This window comes from Piliocolobus tephrosceles, chromosome 13 (genome assembly GCF_002776525.5).
Source record: "Piliocolobus tephrosceles isolate RC106 chromosome 13, ASM277652v3, whole genome shotgun sequence".
Classification (NCBI taxonomy): Eukaryota; Metazoa; Chordata; class Mammalia; order Primates; family Cercopithecidae; genus Piliocolobus; species Piliocolobus tephrosceles.
This window is the reverse complement of record NC_045446.1, coordinates 76,113,237-76,128,758: the sequence shown is the minus strand read 5'-3', so window position 1 is coordinate 76,128,758 and position 15,522 is coordinate 76,113,237. Positions and strand designations below refer to the sequence as shown.

Sequence of the window (15,522 nt, the reverse complement as noted above, 5' to 3'; positions counted from 1 at the left end):
GCAAAATCAACTTCTAAATTGATTGAGACCTGTCTCAGCTACCTTTTGGTTTACAAGTCTAAGATATCAACAAACAGAATTAGAAGTCTAACTGACATGAAATCCATAGCCAACCCAAAACTGGGTGGACAGAGCTCACGCCCTACCCAATGTCCCTTCCTCCAGGAAGTCTCCCATGGCATAACTCTTGCTTTTTAATTCCTTGGACACGTCTCTTTAGCAAACCTTTCCCAGGTGTTCACTATATGCCAGGCCCTGTATCAAGTGCTGGGGTGCAATGATAAGCACAGACTGATCAGGGACACAGGTACAGGTGGTCTGTTTACTCTTACATGGTAATTGTTGATTTTCTTACCTGTCCTCTACAAGTCTATAAGTGATTTGGGGGCAAGGCCTGCTGTATAGGCATATTCGAGATTTCATTTCTTGCTGTTCTCTCCCTTAAATGCACAAGCATTTAACAAGGACCTGGCATGTTGTGGGGTTCTCAATAAATATTTATTTGAGTTTAGAAGAATCAAATAATGAAAAAGGAAGGTGATGTCTTATTTCTCAAAATACATATAATTCTATTTAGCTTTCAAAATATGTAGTTGTGATAAATGAAAGATAGGAAAAAAGCAAGTTGATGGAGACCTACCACATATTTCAGAATCACTGGGAAGAGGATTCTCAAGTAATACACCATGGCCATGGCAGTTTGACTACATCAAAAACTTTCATGGAAAGTAAGGTCTTTCATTCAACCAAATGGTATGCAATTTGGGGATTTTGTAGACAACTGTCCACTAGCCTGAGATCATCACCACATCCCAGGAGTCATGATTCCAAGATACTCATGGAGGTGTTTCAGTGCTAGAGGAACTAGAACTTTAGTCTTTTTTTTTGTTTTGTTTTTTTGTTGAGACGGAGTCTCGCTCTGTTGCCCAGGCTGGAGTGCAGTGGCCCGATCTCAGCTCACTGCAAGCTCCGCCTCCCGGGTTCACGCCATTCTCTTGCCTCAGCCTCCGAAGTAGCTGGGACTACAGGCGCCCGCCACCTCGCCTGGCTAGTTTTTTGCATTTGTTTAGTAGAGACGGGGTTTCACCGTGTTAGCCAGGATGATCTCAATCTCCTGACCTCGTGATCCGCCCGTCTCAGCCTCCCAAAGTGGGATTACAGGCTTGAGCCACCGCGCCCAGCCATAGAACTTTAGTCTTTAAATCATCACTTGATGGCAGCAGGATTGAATTGTAGTTAGTTAAAATGGTTTGTGTTGGTTTATTCAGTTTCTTCTGCTTTCTTACATCATTTTTTCCACTACCAGACTTTAAGTTCTAGGAGAGCTTTTAAAGTACCAAGAGGGAAAATAACAAGGGATGGCGGTGGGAGTAACTGGAATGTACTAGAAAGAAGTTTTAAAATTAAAAGGCTTAATATTCCAGGTTTTACTGAATGGTATATGTGCAATCTGTACTTTCCAAAGATAGCCTAATTCATATCCTATTCCAAGTGCTTCTCTTACAATGTGATACTGACCTTCCTCCATCAAGATGTAGGAGCTATGTTCCTTCCTCTTGGATGGAACTTTGTAACTACATCAACCAGTAGAATATGATGGAAGTGACAGTGTATGATTTCCAAGGCTACGCCATATAAAACTAACTCTTTCTCTTTCTTTCTTTCTCTTTCTTTCTTTCTTTCTTTCTTCCTTCCTTCCTTTTCTTTCTTTCTTTTTTTTTTTGAGACAGAGTCTCGCTCTGTTGCCCAGGCTGGAGTGCAGGGGCCGGATCTCAGCTCACTGCAAGCTCCGCCTCCCGGGTTTACGCCATTCTCCTGCCTCAGCCTCCCGAGTAGCTGGGACTACAGGCGCCCGCCACCTCGCCCAGCTAGTTTTTTGTATTTTTTAGTAGAGACGGGGTTTCACCGTGTTAGCCAGGATGGTCTCGATCTCCTGACCTCGTGATCCGCCCATCTCGGCCTCCCAAAGTGCTGGGATTACAGGCTTGAGCCACCGCGCCCGGCCTCTTTCTTTCTTTGTTTCTTTCTTTCTTTTTCTTTCTTTCCTTCTTTCCCTTTCTTTTCTTTTTCTTTCCTTTTCTTTTTCTCTTTCTTTTCTCTTTCTCTCTTTCTTTTCTCTCTCTCTACTTCCTTCCTTCCTTTCTCTTTCTCTCTTTCTCTTTCTCTCTTTCTCTCTTTCTTTCTCTCTCTCTCTCTCTTTCTTTCTTTTGAGACAGAGTCTCACTCTGTCACCCAAGCTGGAGTGCAATGGTGCTATCTCTGCTCATTGCAACCTCTGCTTCCCAGGTTCAAGCGATTTTCCTGCCTCAGCCTGCCAACTACCTGGGATTACAGGCACGCACCACCATGCCCAGCTAATTTTTTTTTTTTTTTTTTTTTTGAGATGGAGTCTTGCTCTGTCACCCAGGCTGGAATGCAGTGGCGCGATCTCAGCTCACTGCAAGCTCTGCCTCCCAGGTTCACGCCATTCTCCTGCCTCAGCCTCCCAAGTGTCTGGGACTACAGGCTCCTGTCACAATGCCCAGCTAATTTTTTTGTATTTTTAGCAGAGACGGAGTTTCACTGTGTTAGCCAGGATGGTCTCCATCTCCCGACCTTGTGATCCACCCTCCTCGGCCTCCCAAAGTGCTGGGATTACAGGCGTGAGCCACCGTGCCCAGCCTAATTTTTATATTTTTAGTAGAGGGGGTTTCACCATGTTGGCCAGGCTGGTCTCAAATTCCCGACCGCAGGTGATCCGCCCGCCTCAGCCTCCCAAAGTGCTGGGATTACAGACATGAGCCACCACAGCCAAACTGTTGCTTTTATCTTGGTCTCTAGGATTGCTTGTTTTGGGAGAAGACAGACACTATAACAAAGGAAATTCAAAACACCCTGTGGGGAGGCTCATGTGAAGAAGAAGTGAGGCCCTCAGTTTAGCTAGCATCAACATGCTAGCCATATGAACAAACCACCTTGGAAGTAAAGACTTCTGCCTAAACCAAGCGTTCAGATGGGTGCAGCCCTAGCCAACATATGGTTGCAACTGACTGAGAGTCCATCAAGTGAGAACTGTCTAGTGGAGCCCTTCCTAAATTTCTAACCAACAGAGCCCTGAGGGAGAATAGTTATTGTTATAAGCTACTAGGTTTTTGGGATTGTTATGTAGCATTAGATAACTTACTTTGTATACTATTAATGAAGGCCTATAAAGGAATAATGGAAGCAAATTGGGCAAGAGTAGGAGTGAAAATGGTATCCAAATGAGAGATATGAATGGTGGGCCAATTTTACTAATAATTGCAAATGGAATTTTCAATATCCATATTTTAGGTTAATTTTCTCAATTAATAAAACAGCATTTTCTTGGTAGTCAAAGTTACGTTCTTATGAATCTTACCTTGAAATCCTTCTCATCCTCATATAGTAAGTACTTCATATCAGTGTCCCCAAACTCTGTGCATGAGTTTTCCTCTTTATCTGTCTTTACATACTGGAGATCTTCGATGCTATTTTCATGACTAAGATGTAAGGTACTGCTCTCATCTGATGAGGACATCAAGTCTCTACTTTCTACTTCTATGGGTTGCAATTCTGACTTCTCTTCTTGGATGAATACAAAGGAATTAATTATGTATACATTTTGAACATATAAAAATAAAAATGCAACTCATACTTTGTCACATTTTTAATTAGATAGAACTTTGAGAACTACAAATGTAGAATTTATGTATTATAGTAAGAGGGAGTCCCATTTGTAGAAACTCCAAGTTGTATTTCTTTCTGTTAGCTAATAAGTTAAAGTAATTATATTGGTGCCTATGTGTATGTTGTCATTTTGGTTGGCTAAATAGGGCCCTAAAGCTTGCCAGTGTAGATAGCAGCCTCATCCCTCTCCGCCAGTATTTATTTAATTTACTGTGAAACATAGTGACCTTCATTTGAAAGTGGTACTACAGACAGGAGATAGATTAGGACAAGCACTGCAAGAGGAGAAATTGAGAGAAGCTGGCAGGTAACTAGTCTCTGAATAACTTTTGTATGTGGGGCACCTGCTCACAATAGTTATTTGTGTATTTTAAATAGAAAAACAAGAGTTTGAAAAAAATCACCATCATTATTGCAATAAAATAATACCTATATGAGTTTCTGGCAATTCCAAAGGCATTTCTTCAGGTGGCACTTCTAGTCCAGCAGCTTGGGTAAGATATAGTCGCCTAAAAGAACACATAAGAAAAAGTCTGTCAGTCAATAAATATTGTATTGCATGCTTACTAGGGTCAATCTCTCTACTAGGTGCTAGAAATGCATAGATGAAAAATGATACATAATTTCTACCCTGAGGAGCATAAAGTCCAGTGGGGTGACAGACAGCCTTACAGTATTTTAAAGTCATGATTTGTACCATGATGGGTAATTAGCATAGTGTGAGAATGCTGGGATGCAGAAAGAAGCAGCACCTGAGTCAGCTTTAGGAGGAAGCAAAGTTTTCCTGGATGAAACCTGAGCTTAGTCTTTGATATGGTTTAGCTAGGCCCACCCAAATCCCATCATGAACTGTAGTTTGCATAATCCGCATGTGTTGTGAGAGAGGGACCCAGCGGGAGGTAAGTGAATTATGGGGGAAGTTACCTTCATGCTGTTCTCATGTTAGTGAGTTCTCATGAGATCTGATAATTTATAAGGGGCTTTTCCCCAGCCTTCGCTCTGCACTTCTTCCTGCTGCCATGTGAAGAAGGTCATATTTGCTTCTCCTTCTGCCATAAATCTGTTTCCTGAGTCCTCACCAGCCTGGTGGAACTGTAAGTCAATTAAACCTCTTTCCTTTCTAAATTACCCAGTCTCATGCAGTTTTTTTTATAGCAGCATGAGAATGGACTAATACAGTCTTGAACCTGGAGGTGCTTGCCAGGGAAGAGCTAGGGGTGAAAGAAGAGCATTCCAAATAAGGGAATGACACACTTAAAGTTCAAAAAAAATGAGAGTGAGCATGGCACTAGTCAGGTCACTGTTGTAGTATTTCCGGTGTGGAATGATAGTGGCCTGAAAGATATGGTTTTGAAATGAAGAGAGAAAGAGAAAGTGAGCAGTAGGAATCCAAGATGCCATCTAGGTCCTGGCTTTCGTTTAGTGGTATGCTTCACCTACAAGCAGTGAATTGATGTCCATATGCTGTTGTAGCTCTCTCTACATTGTTTAATTCTGTGCTCTCCTTTTTAGAGTGTCCGCTGAATTTTTAATCAGAAAATATGATGCTTTGAAAACTCTGTATGGCATTTCCATGAGGTTTACCTGAAGACAGCAGGAAGTAATTGAACACTTGCAAATGTGCAAACAATCCTTCATGCTTAGCAGCTAAGCAACTGAAGTGAGTCCCCTAAATTAGAGGCTGTCAGTTATTTAAGAACATGAATAAAGTGTTATCCAGATGCTAATGGCTCCAGCAAATACTGTAACTACATAAAATATTTACACCTATGAAACCTTCTAAAAACTTAACTTTAGTTAAGGCAAGTTTAGTAAAGGTACCTTAGTAAAGATAAGTTTCACATGTAGCTGTGGTCTGCAGGGAGACATGTCTGAGGCTATAGAATTCTTTTCTTTCCTAGTTTTACCATTGTGAACAATTAAGATCTTTCTAAATGCCATAACCTTCAGGAATCTAGCTTTTTCTATTAATCACTAGTTTACTGTCACTTCTGTACTACTACAGGGTTACAACACTTGATACTTAATGATATGGAAAATAGTTCAAAAGATGTTCTTATCATAAGTTAGTGTTAGATTTGTAGGTATTGGCCCACTTAGCCTCAGCCCTGTGGCACTGGAGTCCCGGGCAGTCACCTCTGGCTGACAGTTTCCTCATCTGTTTGTCCCAGTGTGTCAAACAAATCCTATGACATTCTATGTGAGTTGTGATGGAAAAAAGTTTGAGTAGCTCTACATAGGAAATGTGGTAACTCTATTAACCACAGTATCCCATTCCTCATCCAAATAGGAAAATAGAACTTCTTCTGTGTCCACTGGAGACAGTTCATGTCTATTTCTTCCCACCCTACTAGTATTTTACAAAACTTAATTCTCAACAAAGAGATGGAGGGGGAAGTTACCATAAAATATAATATGTGTAATATTCCTTTGGCTTGGAAATGGGTACAGTAAAAGCTCCTGAACGCCCTCAGGTTGCCTTTCTGCATAAGAAGTCTAGTAGATAACTGAGGGCTTTCACATTTTCCGATTTCTTTATGCGGGTCTTTCTAAAGTGTCCAAAAACAGTTGCCTCAGGGAATTTACAATCTAGTAAAGCAGCAGACATTAAATAAGTAATCAAAAGTGTGATAAAGGTTGGTTACAAAGGAAAAGTTCAGGGTGTTGTGGAAGCATATAGCAAGGACACATATATCAATTCCTATAAATGTCACCCATGCTGTTTCTTTTCCCTTGGAAATATTTTGACTTCATTTCTTCCAACTCTGAAGCTAGACTAAGCATTCCATTCCTCTCAGTAAGGAAAGCCAGCCCCTAAAGCACTGATGAACAATGTGGATTTTACAGAAGATTTTTACGGGGAAGAGCGAGGATGAGGTTAAATTATATACTGCACAGTAAACAACTCAATGAAAAATCCCCATTAAAAGTTTCTCAATCTCCCATTCTGTTCTTTCCAAGTCCCCTCTGGCCTATGAAATAATTCCCTTTTTTAAGAATTATTAGCACTTTACAACCATATCAGAACAAAATCAAATATACCAGACTGAGTTGATCCAGGTAGAGACACGGGTCTGGCAGTTTAGAGGGTAGCTCTTTACTAAAGTTTAGCCAGTTCAGAAAAGAAGGCAGTGGACAGTAGGTATAGCAGTAGTTAGAAGCCACATTCCAGCAATGCCTGGCAGAGATTAGACATGATTCCAAAGGCAGCAGCAGCAGATGACAAGGATTAGAGGTGGGACAGGAATGTAGCACTGGAGACCTGATCACAGAGAGGAGGGCTGGCAAAAGCGAGCATTGCCTACTGGGCAACAGTGAGCACCTACCCCCGAGGGGCCCTCTAGGGCATCAGCTGACGAGACTGGACATACAGGAGTTCAGTAATCAGTCCTCATTCAGCCTCACCTCATCTATATTGGTATCTACTCTCTCTGAAGCACACAAGTAATCATGCAAAGAGGGCAGATGGCCTCATTCCTCTATCCTGCCCCACCCAGCTTATCTCCCAATTTCTCTAATCTTGTATCCTGACACCCATCATTTAGCCTGGCAAACAAGGAACCCATAATTTACCTGTATCCACCTTTCTTGGAAAACAATAGAAAGTTTAAAAATAGCAAATACATGATCATGTCTCAAATAGTAGTTTTCCATGTCACACAAACAATAGGAACTACTTGTGTAGAAAATTTTTCCTGGCTATTCCCCCAGGTTCAACTTAACATCTGCTTTAATTCCTAGACCTAGACATTTCTCTCCCATACTTGCACACATGCACTCTACATTTGTGTGACTTACCCTCTCTTCCTAAACATGCTACTATTAGATTATTTTTTGGTTTTGACTACTTGTCTAAATTATGAGTGCCATTTTGAATTTTAATTTTATATTCAAGGGTCCTAGGTTTCTGTCAGGATTAATATATTAAGACTTTTTTTGTCAGATAAGGAAAACAGCTAACCAAACATATAAAGGTGTATGCACCACATGGTTTCTTGTGTGCAAGAACAAATGTGAGTTGAAATGCCAAGCTCTTTTCTCGGCCTCCAGAGTAGTTTTGACTCTTTCGTGAAACTTCCAGCAAGTGGATCACCTCCTCCTCTGTGCTAACTCTCTACCTCCTCCATCTTCTGCTGTACTGTTATGTACTTACTTTCATGACCATTACCCATGCTGGTCTGGAGGCTCCAGAATGTTGGCAGTTAGGATGTTCATGTTATGTGCTAGCTATTGGGACTACAGTGCATTGCAAGAAAAACCAAGTCAAACTTTACATTGTACCAATGGTTAATAGTAATAATCCTATACCTTCATCCATTTTGTGTGTCACTTTCTTTTTGACTACTGCTGGAGCACTGAAGAATTAAATCATCTTTTTTTTTTTTTTTAAAGCAACTTTTTACAGTAGATACAAATGTTTACAAAATAGTCTATATATATTAACAATTTTCACCTGGGTATCTTGAGATCCACAAGTCTACAGTTGAATAGTTGATCAATAAGCACCAAATTTTCTGCTTCCAGTTCATGAATAGCATTTTCTAATTCTTCAACTTCCTTCCTGTGAATTGCAACCTGTTCTCAGAAGGAGGGAATGAATGTCGGTACTTATTGATTCAGTTCTATTAAGTTTTCTTTTCTTTCTTTTTTTTTTTTTAAGACAGAGTTTCACTTTTGTCGCCCACGCTGGAGTGCAGTGGTGCAATCTTGGCTTACTGCAACCTCCACCTCCCGGGTTCAAGCAGTTCTCCTGCTTCAGCCTCCTGAGTAGCTGGGATTACAGGCATGTGCCACCATGCCCAGCTAATTTTGTATTTTTATTAGAAACAGGGTTCCTCCACGTTGGTCAGGCTGGTCTGGAACTCCTGACTTCAGAAGATCTGCCTGCCTCGGCCTCCCAAAGTGCTGGGATTACAGGTGTGAGCCACCATGCCCTGCCAAGTTCTATTAAGTTTTCTATAGTAAACTCAACTTCTGAAAGAGCATTTGCCTGAGGGGAAGACCTATTGTGTATCATTTATTACCGGGCTTGCTTTGTCCTTCCTCCCTAAAAAGGAATAGGTGGAAATCATTTTTAGATCATCAGTAGAACCTGTCTGAATAGTTAGGCAGTTATTATAGAATAGCAGGAATTGTCCCTTTCTACCCTTCAAAAACACTGCTGAACTTAGATATGAGCCAGAGGCAGAGATAACTAAGAAAACATGGCTTAATGTTTACTGAAGAAATGAACTAACTTTGGTACATTAATTGGGCCTGTAAAAAAGGAGAAGAAAAATAATGTGGCTAATTCAAATAGGAAAAAATGTCCTGGTTCTGTTGCCAGAGTTTTCATCTGTTTTTATTTTTTATTTTTCTTTTTATTTATTTATTTATTTTTTTATTACACTTTAAGTTCTAGGGTACATGTGCACAACCTGCAGATTTGTCACATATGTATACATGTGCCATGTCCATGTGCTGCACCTATTAACTTGTCATTTACATTAGGTATATCTCCTAATACTATCCTTCCCTCCTCCCCACTCTCAATGACAGGCCCCGGTGTGTGATGTTCCCCATCCTGTGTCCAAGTATTCTCATTGTTCAATTCCTACCTATGAGTTAGAACATGTGGTGTTTGGTTTTCTGTCCCTGCGATAGTTTGCTTAGAATAATGGTTTCCAGTTTCATCCATGTCCCTACAAAGGACATGAGCTCATCTGTTTTTATGGCTGCATAGTATTTCATGCTGTATATGTGCCACATTTTCTTAATCCAGTCTATCATTGATGGACATTTCGGTTGGTTCCAAGTCTTTGCTATTGGGAATAGTGCCGCAATAAACGTACGTGTGCATGTGTCTTTACAGCAGCATGATTTATAATCCTTTTGGTATATACCCAGTCATAGGGTTGCTGGGTCAAATGGTATTTCTAGTTCTAGATCCTTGAGGAATCGCCACACTGTCTTCCACAATGGTTGAACCAGTTTACAGTCCCACCAACAGTGTAAAAGTGTTCCTATTTCTCCACATCCTCTCCAGCACCTGTTGTTTCCTGACTTTTTAATGATCACCATTCTGACAGGTATGAGATGGTATCTCATTGTGGTTTTGATTTGCATTTCTCTGAGGGTCAGTGATGATGAGCATTTTTTCATGTGTCTGTTGGCTGCATAAATGTCTTCTTTTGAGAAGTGTCTGTTCATATCTTTTGCCCACTTTTTGATGGGGTCATTTGATTTTTCCTTGTAAATTTGTTTAAGTTCTTTGTAGATTCTGGATATTAGCCCTTTGTCAGATGGGTAGATTGCAAAAATTTTCTCCCATTCTGTAGGTTGCCTTTTCACTCTGACAATAGCTTCTTTTGCTGTGCAGAGGCTCTTTAGTTTAATTAGATCCCATTTGTCAATTTTGGCTTTTGTTGCCATTGCTTTTGGTGTTTCAGACATGAAGTCTTTGCCCATGCCTATGTCCTGAATGGTACTGCCTAGGTTGTCTTCTAGGGTTTCTATGGTTTTAGGTCTAACATTTAAGCCTTTAATCCATCTTGAATTAATTTTTGTATAAGGTGTAAGGAAGGGATCCAGTTTCAGTTTTCTACATATGGCTAGCCAGTTTTCCCAGAACCATTTATTAAATAGGGAATCCTTTCCCCATTTCTTGTTGTTGTCAGGTTTGTCAAAGATCAGATGGCTGTAGATGTGTGGTATTATTTCTGAGGGCTCTGTTCTGTTCCATTGGACTACATCTCTGTTTTGGTACCAGTACCATGCTGTTTTGGTTACTGAGCCTTGTAGTATAGTTTGAAGTCAGGTAGTGTATTGCCTCCAGCTTTGTTCTTTTCCTTAGGATTGTCTTGGTAATGTGGGCTCTTTTTGGGTTCCATATGAACTTTAAAGTAGTTTTTTCCAATTCTATGAAGAAAGTCATTGGTAGCTTGATGGGGATGGCATTGAATCTATAAATTACCTTGGGCAGTATGGCCATTTTGACGATATTGATTCTTCCTATCCATGAACATGGAATGTTCTTCCATTTGTTTGTGTCCTCTTTTATTTTGTTGAGCAGTGGTTTGTAGTTCTCCTTGAAGAGGTCCTTAGCATCCCTTGAAAGTTGTATTCCTAGGTATTTCATTCTCTTTGAAGCAATTGTGAATGGGAGTTCACTCATGATTTGGCTCTCTGTTTGTCTGTTAATTAGTGTATAGGAATGCTTGTGATTTTTGCACATTGATTTTGTATCCTGAGACTGCCGAAGTTGCTTATGAGCTTAAGGAGATTTTGGGCTGAGATAATGGGTTTTCTAAATATACAATCATGTCATCTGCAAACAGGGACAATTTGACTTCCTCTTTTCCTAATTGAATACCCTTTATTTCTATCTCCTGCCTGATTGCCCTGGCCAGAACTTCCAACACTGTGTTGAATAGGAGTGGTGAAAGAGGGCATCCTTGTCTTGTGCCAGTTTTCAAAGGGAATGCTTCCAGTTTTTGCCCCTTCACTATGATATTGGCTGTGGGTTTGTCATAAATAGCTCTTATTATTTTGGGATACATCCCATCAATACCTAATTTTTAGCGTGAAGGGCTGTTGAATTTTGTCAAAGGCCTTTTCTGCATCTATTGAGATAATCATGTGGTTTTTGTCTTTGGTTCTGTTTATATGATGGATTACATTTATTGATTTGTGTATGTTGAACCAGCCTTGCATCCCAAGGATGAAGCCAACTTGATTGTGGTGGATAAGCTTTTTGATGTGCTGTTGGATTTGGTTTGCCAGTATTTTGTTGAGGATTATTGCATCGATGTTCATCAGGGATATTGGTCTAAAATTATCTTTTTTTGTTGTGTCTTTGCCAGGCTTTGGTATCAGGATGATGCTGGTCTCATAAAATGAGTTAGGGAGGATTCCCTCTTTTTCTATTGATTGAAATCATTTCAGAAGGAATGGCACCAACTCCTCTTTGAACCTCTGGTAGAATTTAGCTGTGAATCCGTCTCATCCTGGACTTTTTTTGGTTGGTAGGTTATTAATTATTTGCCTCAATTTTAGAGCCTGTTATTGGTCTATTCAGGGATTCAACTTCTTTCTGGTTTAGTCTTGGGAGGATGTATGTGTCCAGGAATTTATCCATTTCTTCTAGATTTTCTAGTTTATTTGCATAAAGGTGTTTATAGTATTCTCTGATGGTAGTTTGTATTTCTGTGGGATCAGTGGTGATATCCACTTTATCATTTTTTGTTGCGTCTATTTGATTCTTCTCTCTTTTCTTCTTTATTAGTCTTACTAGCAGTCTATCAATTTTGTTGATCTTTTCAAAAAACCAGCTCCTGAATTCATTGATTTTTTGAAGGGTTTTTTTGTGTCTCTATCTCCTGCAGTTCTGCTCTGATCTTAGTTATTTCTTGCCTTCTGCTAGCTTTTGAATGTGTTTGCTCTTGCTTCTCTAGTTATTTTAATTGTGATGTTAGGGTGTCGGTTTTAGATCTTTCCTGCTTTCTCTTGTGGGTATTTAGTGCTATAAATTTCCCTCTATACACTGCTTTAAATGTGTCCCAGAGATTCTGGTATGTTGTGTCTTTATTCTCATTGGTTTCAAAGAACATCTTTATTTCTGCCTTCATTTTGTTATGTACCCAGCAGTCATTCAGGAGCAGATTGTTCAGTTTCTATGTCGTTGAGTGGTTTTGAATGTTTCTTATCCTGAGTTCTAGTTTGATTGCACTGTGGTCTGAGAGACAGTTTGTTATAATTTCTATTCTTTTACATTTGCTGAGGAGTGCTTTACTTCCAACTAGGTGGTCGATTTTGGAATAAGTGCGATGTGGTGCTGAGAAGAATGTATACTCTGTTGATTTGGGGTGGAGAGTTATGTAGATGTCTATTAGGTCCACTTGGTGCAGAGTTAGTTCAATTCCTGGATATCCTTGTTAACTTTCTGTCTCATTGATCTGTCTAATGTTAACAGTGGGGTGTTAAAGTCTCCCATTATTATTGTGTGGGAATCTAAGTCTCTTTGTAGGTCTCTAAGGACTTGCTTTATGAATCTGGGTGCTCCTGTATTGGGTATGTATATATTTAGGATAGTTAGCTCTTCTTGTTGAATTGATCCATTTACCATTATGTAATGGCCTTCTTTGTCTCTTCTGATCTTTGTTGGCTTAAAGTCTGTTTTATCAGAGACTAGGATTGCAACCCCTGCTTTTTTTTTTTTTGTTTTCCCCCATTTGTTGGTAGATCTTCCTCCATCCCTTTATTTTGAGCCTATGTGTGTCTCTGCACGTGAGATGGGTCTCCTATATAAAGCACACTGATGGGTCTTGACTCTTTATCAAATCTGCCAGTCTGTGTCTTTTGATTGCAGCGTTTAGCGCATTTACATTTAAGGTTAATATTGTTATGTGTGAGTTTGATCCTGTCATTATGATGTTAGCTGGTTATTTTGCTCGTTAGTTGCTGCAGTTTCTTCCTAGCATCGATGGCCTTTACAATTGGGCATGTTTTTGCAGTGGCTGGTACCGGTTGTTCCTTTCCATGTTTAGTGCTTCCTTCAGGAGCTCTTGTAGGGCAGGCCTGGTGGTGACAAAATCTCTTAGCATTTGCTTGTCTGTAAAGGATTTTATTTCTCCTTCACTTATGAAGCTTAGTTTGGCTGGATATGAAATTCTGGGTTGAAAATTCTTCTCTTTAAGAATGTTGAATATTGGCCCCCACTCTCTCTGGCTTATAGAGTTTCTGCCAAGAGATCCGCTATTAGTCTGATAGGCTTCTCTTTGTGGGTAATCTGACCTTTCTCTCTGGCTGCCCTTTACATTTTTTCCTTCATTTCAACTTTGGTGAATCTGACAATTATGTGTCTTGTAGTTGCTCTTCTCGAGGAGTATCTTTGTGGCATTCTCTGTATTTCCTGAATTTGAATTTTGGCCTGCCTTGCTAGGTTGGGGAAGTTCTCCTGGATAATATCCTGAAGAGTGTTTTCCAACTCAGTTCCATTCTCCCTGTCACTTTCAGGTACACCAATCAGATGTAGATTTGGTCTTTTCACATAGTCCCATATTTCTTGGAGGCTTTGTATGTTTCTTTTTACTGTTTATCTCTAAACTTCTCTTCTTGCTTCATTTCATTCATTTGATCTTCAATCACTGATACCCTTTCTTCCGTTGATTGAATTGGCTACTGAAGCTTGTGCATGTGTCATGTAGTTCTCGTGCCATGGTTTTCAGCTCCATCAGCTCATTTAAGGTCTTCTCTATGCTGTTTATTCTAGGTAACCATTTGTCTTTTCTTTTTTCAAGGTTTTTAGTTTCTTTGCGATGGGTTTGAACATCATCCTTTAGCTTGGAGAAGTTTGTTGTTACCAGTCATCTGAAGCCTTCTTCTCTCAATTCATCAAAGTCATTTTCCTTGCAGCTTTGTTCCGTTGCTGGCAAGAAGCCACATTCCTTTGGAGGAGAAGAGGTGCTCTGAATTTTAGAATTTTCAACTTTTCTGCTCTAGTTTCTCCCCATCTTTGTGTTTTTATGTACCTTTGGTCTTTGATGATGGTGATGTACAGATGGGGTTTTGGTGTGGATGTCCTTTCTGTTTGTTAGTTTTCCTTCTAACAGTCAGGACCCTCAGCTGCAGGTCTGTTGGAGTTTGCTGGAGGTCCACTCCAGACCTGTTTGCCTGGGTATTACCAGCGGAGGCTGCAGAACATCAAATATTGCAGAACAGCAAATGTTGCTGCTTGATCATTCCTCTGGAAGCTTCATCTCAGAGGGCCACCTGGCCGTATGAGGTGTCAGTCGACCCCTACTGGGAGGTGCCTCCCAGTTAGGCTACTCAGGGGTCAGGGACCTACTTGGGGAGGCAGTCTGTCCATTCTCAGATCTCAGACTCCATGCTGGGAGAAGCACTACTCTCTTCAAAGCTGTCAGACAGGGACATTTAAGTCTGTACAAGTTTCTGATGCCTTTTGTTCCACTATTTCCTGCCCCCAGAGGTGGAGTCTACAGACGCAGGTGGGCCGCCTTGAGCTGTAGTGGGCTCTACCCAGTTCAAACTTCCTGGCTGCTTTGTTTACCTACTCAAGCCTCAGCAAAGGTGGGTGCCCCTCCCCCAGCCTCGCTGCTGCCTTGCAGTTCGATCTCAGACTGCTGTGCTAGTAGGGAGCGAGACTCTGTGGGTGTGGGACCCTCTAAGCCAAGTGTGGGATATAATCTGCTGGTGTGTGGTTTGCTAAGACTGTTGGAAAAGTGCAGTATTAGGGTGGGAGTGACCTGATTTTCCAGGTGCCATCTTTCACAGCTTCTCTTGGCTAGGAAAGGGAATTCCCTTCCCCGTTGTGTTTCCCCAGTGAGGCAAAGCTTCTCCCTGCTTTGGTTTATGCTCCATGTGCTGCACCCACTGTCCTGCATCCACTGTGTGACAAATCCCAGTGAGATGAACCTGGTACCTCAGTTGGAAATGCAGAAATCACCCATCTTCTGGGTCACTCATGCTGGGAGCTGTAGACTGGAGCTGTTCCTAATCGGCCATCTTGAGGGGGGAATCCCAGTTTGTATCTGTTTTTAAGAAGTGTATTTTGGGCCGGGTGCGGTGGCTCAAGCCTGTAATCCCAGCACTTTGGGAGGCCGAGACAGGCGGATCACAAGGTCAGGAGATCGAGACCATCCTGGCTAACACGGTGAAACCCCGTCTCTACTAAAATACAAAAAACTAGCCGGGCGAGATGGCGGGCGCCTGTAGTCCCAGCTACTCGGGAGGCTGAGGCAGGAGAATGGCGTGAACTCGGGAGATGGAGCTTGCAGTGAGCTGAGATCCGGCCACTGCACTCCAGCCTGGGCGACAGAGTGAGACTCTGTCTCAAAA

General features: G+C 41.1%; 1 protein-coding gene across 1 annotated transcript in view; it reads right to left on the bottom strand.

The window, feature by feature from the left end:
• Positions 1-15,522, bottom strand: part of CCDC83 (coiled-coil domain containing 83) — a 71,396-nt gene that overhangs the window by 1,387 nt on the left and 54,487 nt on the right. The window contains exons 8-10 of the mRNA XM_023209130.2: positions 8,141-8,262; positions 4,117-4,196; positions 3,380-3,585 (exon numbers count right to left, since the gene is read on the bottom strand). Of these exons, the coding sequence (XP_023064898.2) occupies positions 3,380-3,585; positions 4,117-4,196; positions 8,141-8,262 (408 nt within the window). The remainder of the gene's footprint in view (positions 1-3,379; positions 3,586-4,116; positions 4,197-8,140; positions 8,263-15,522) is intronic.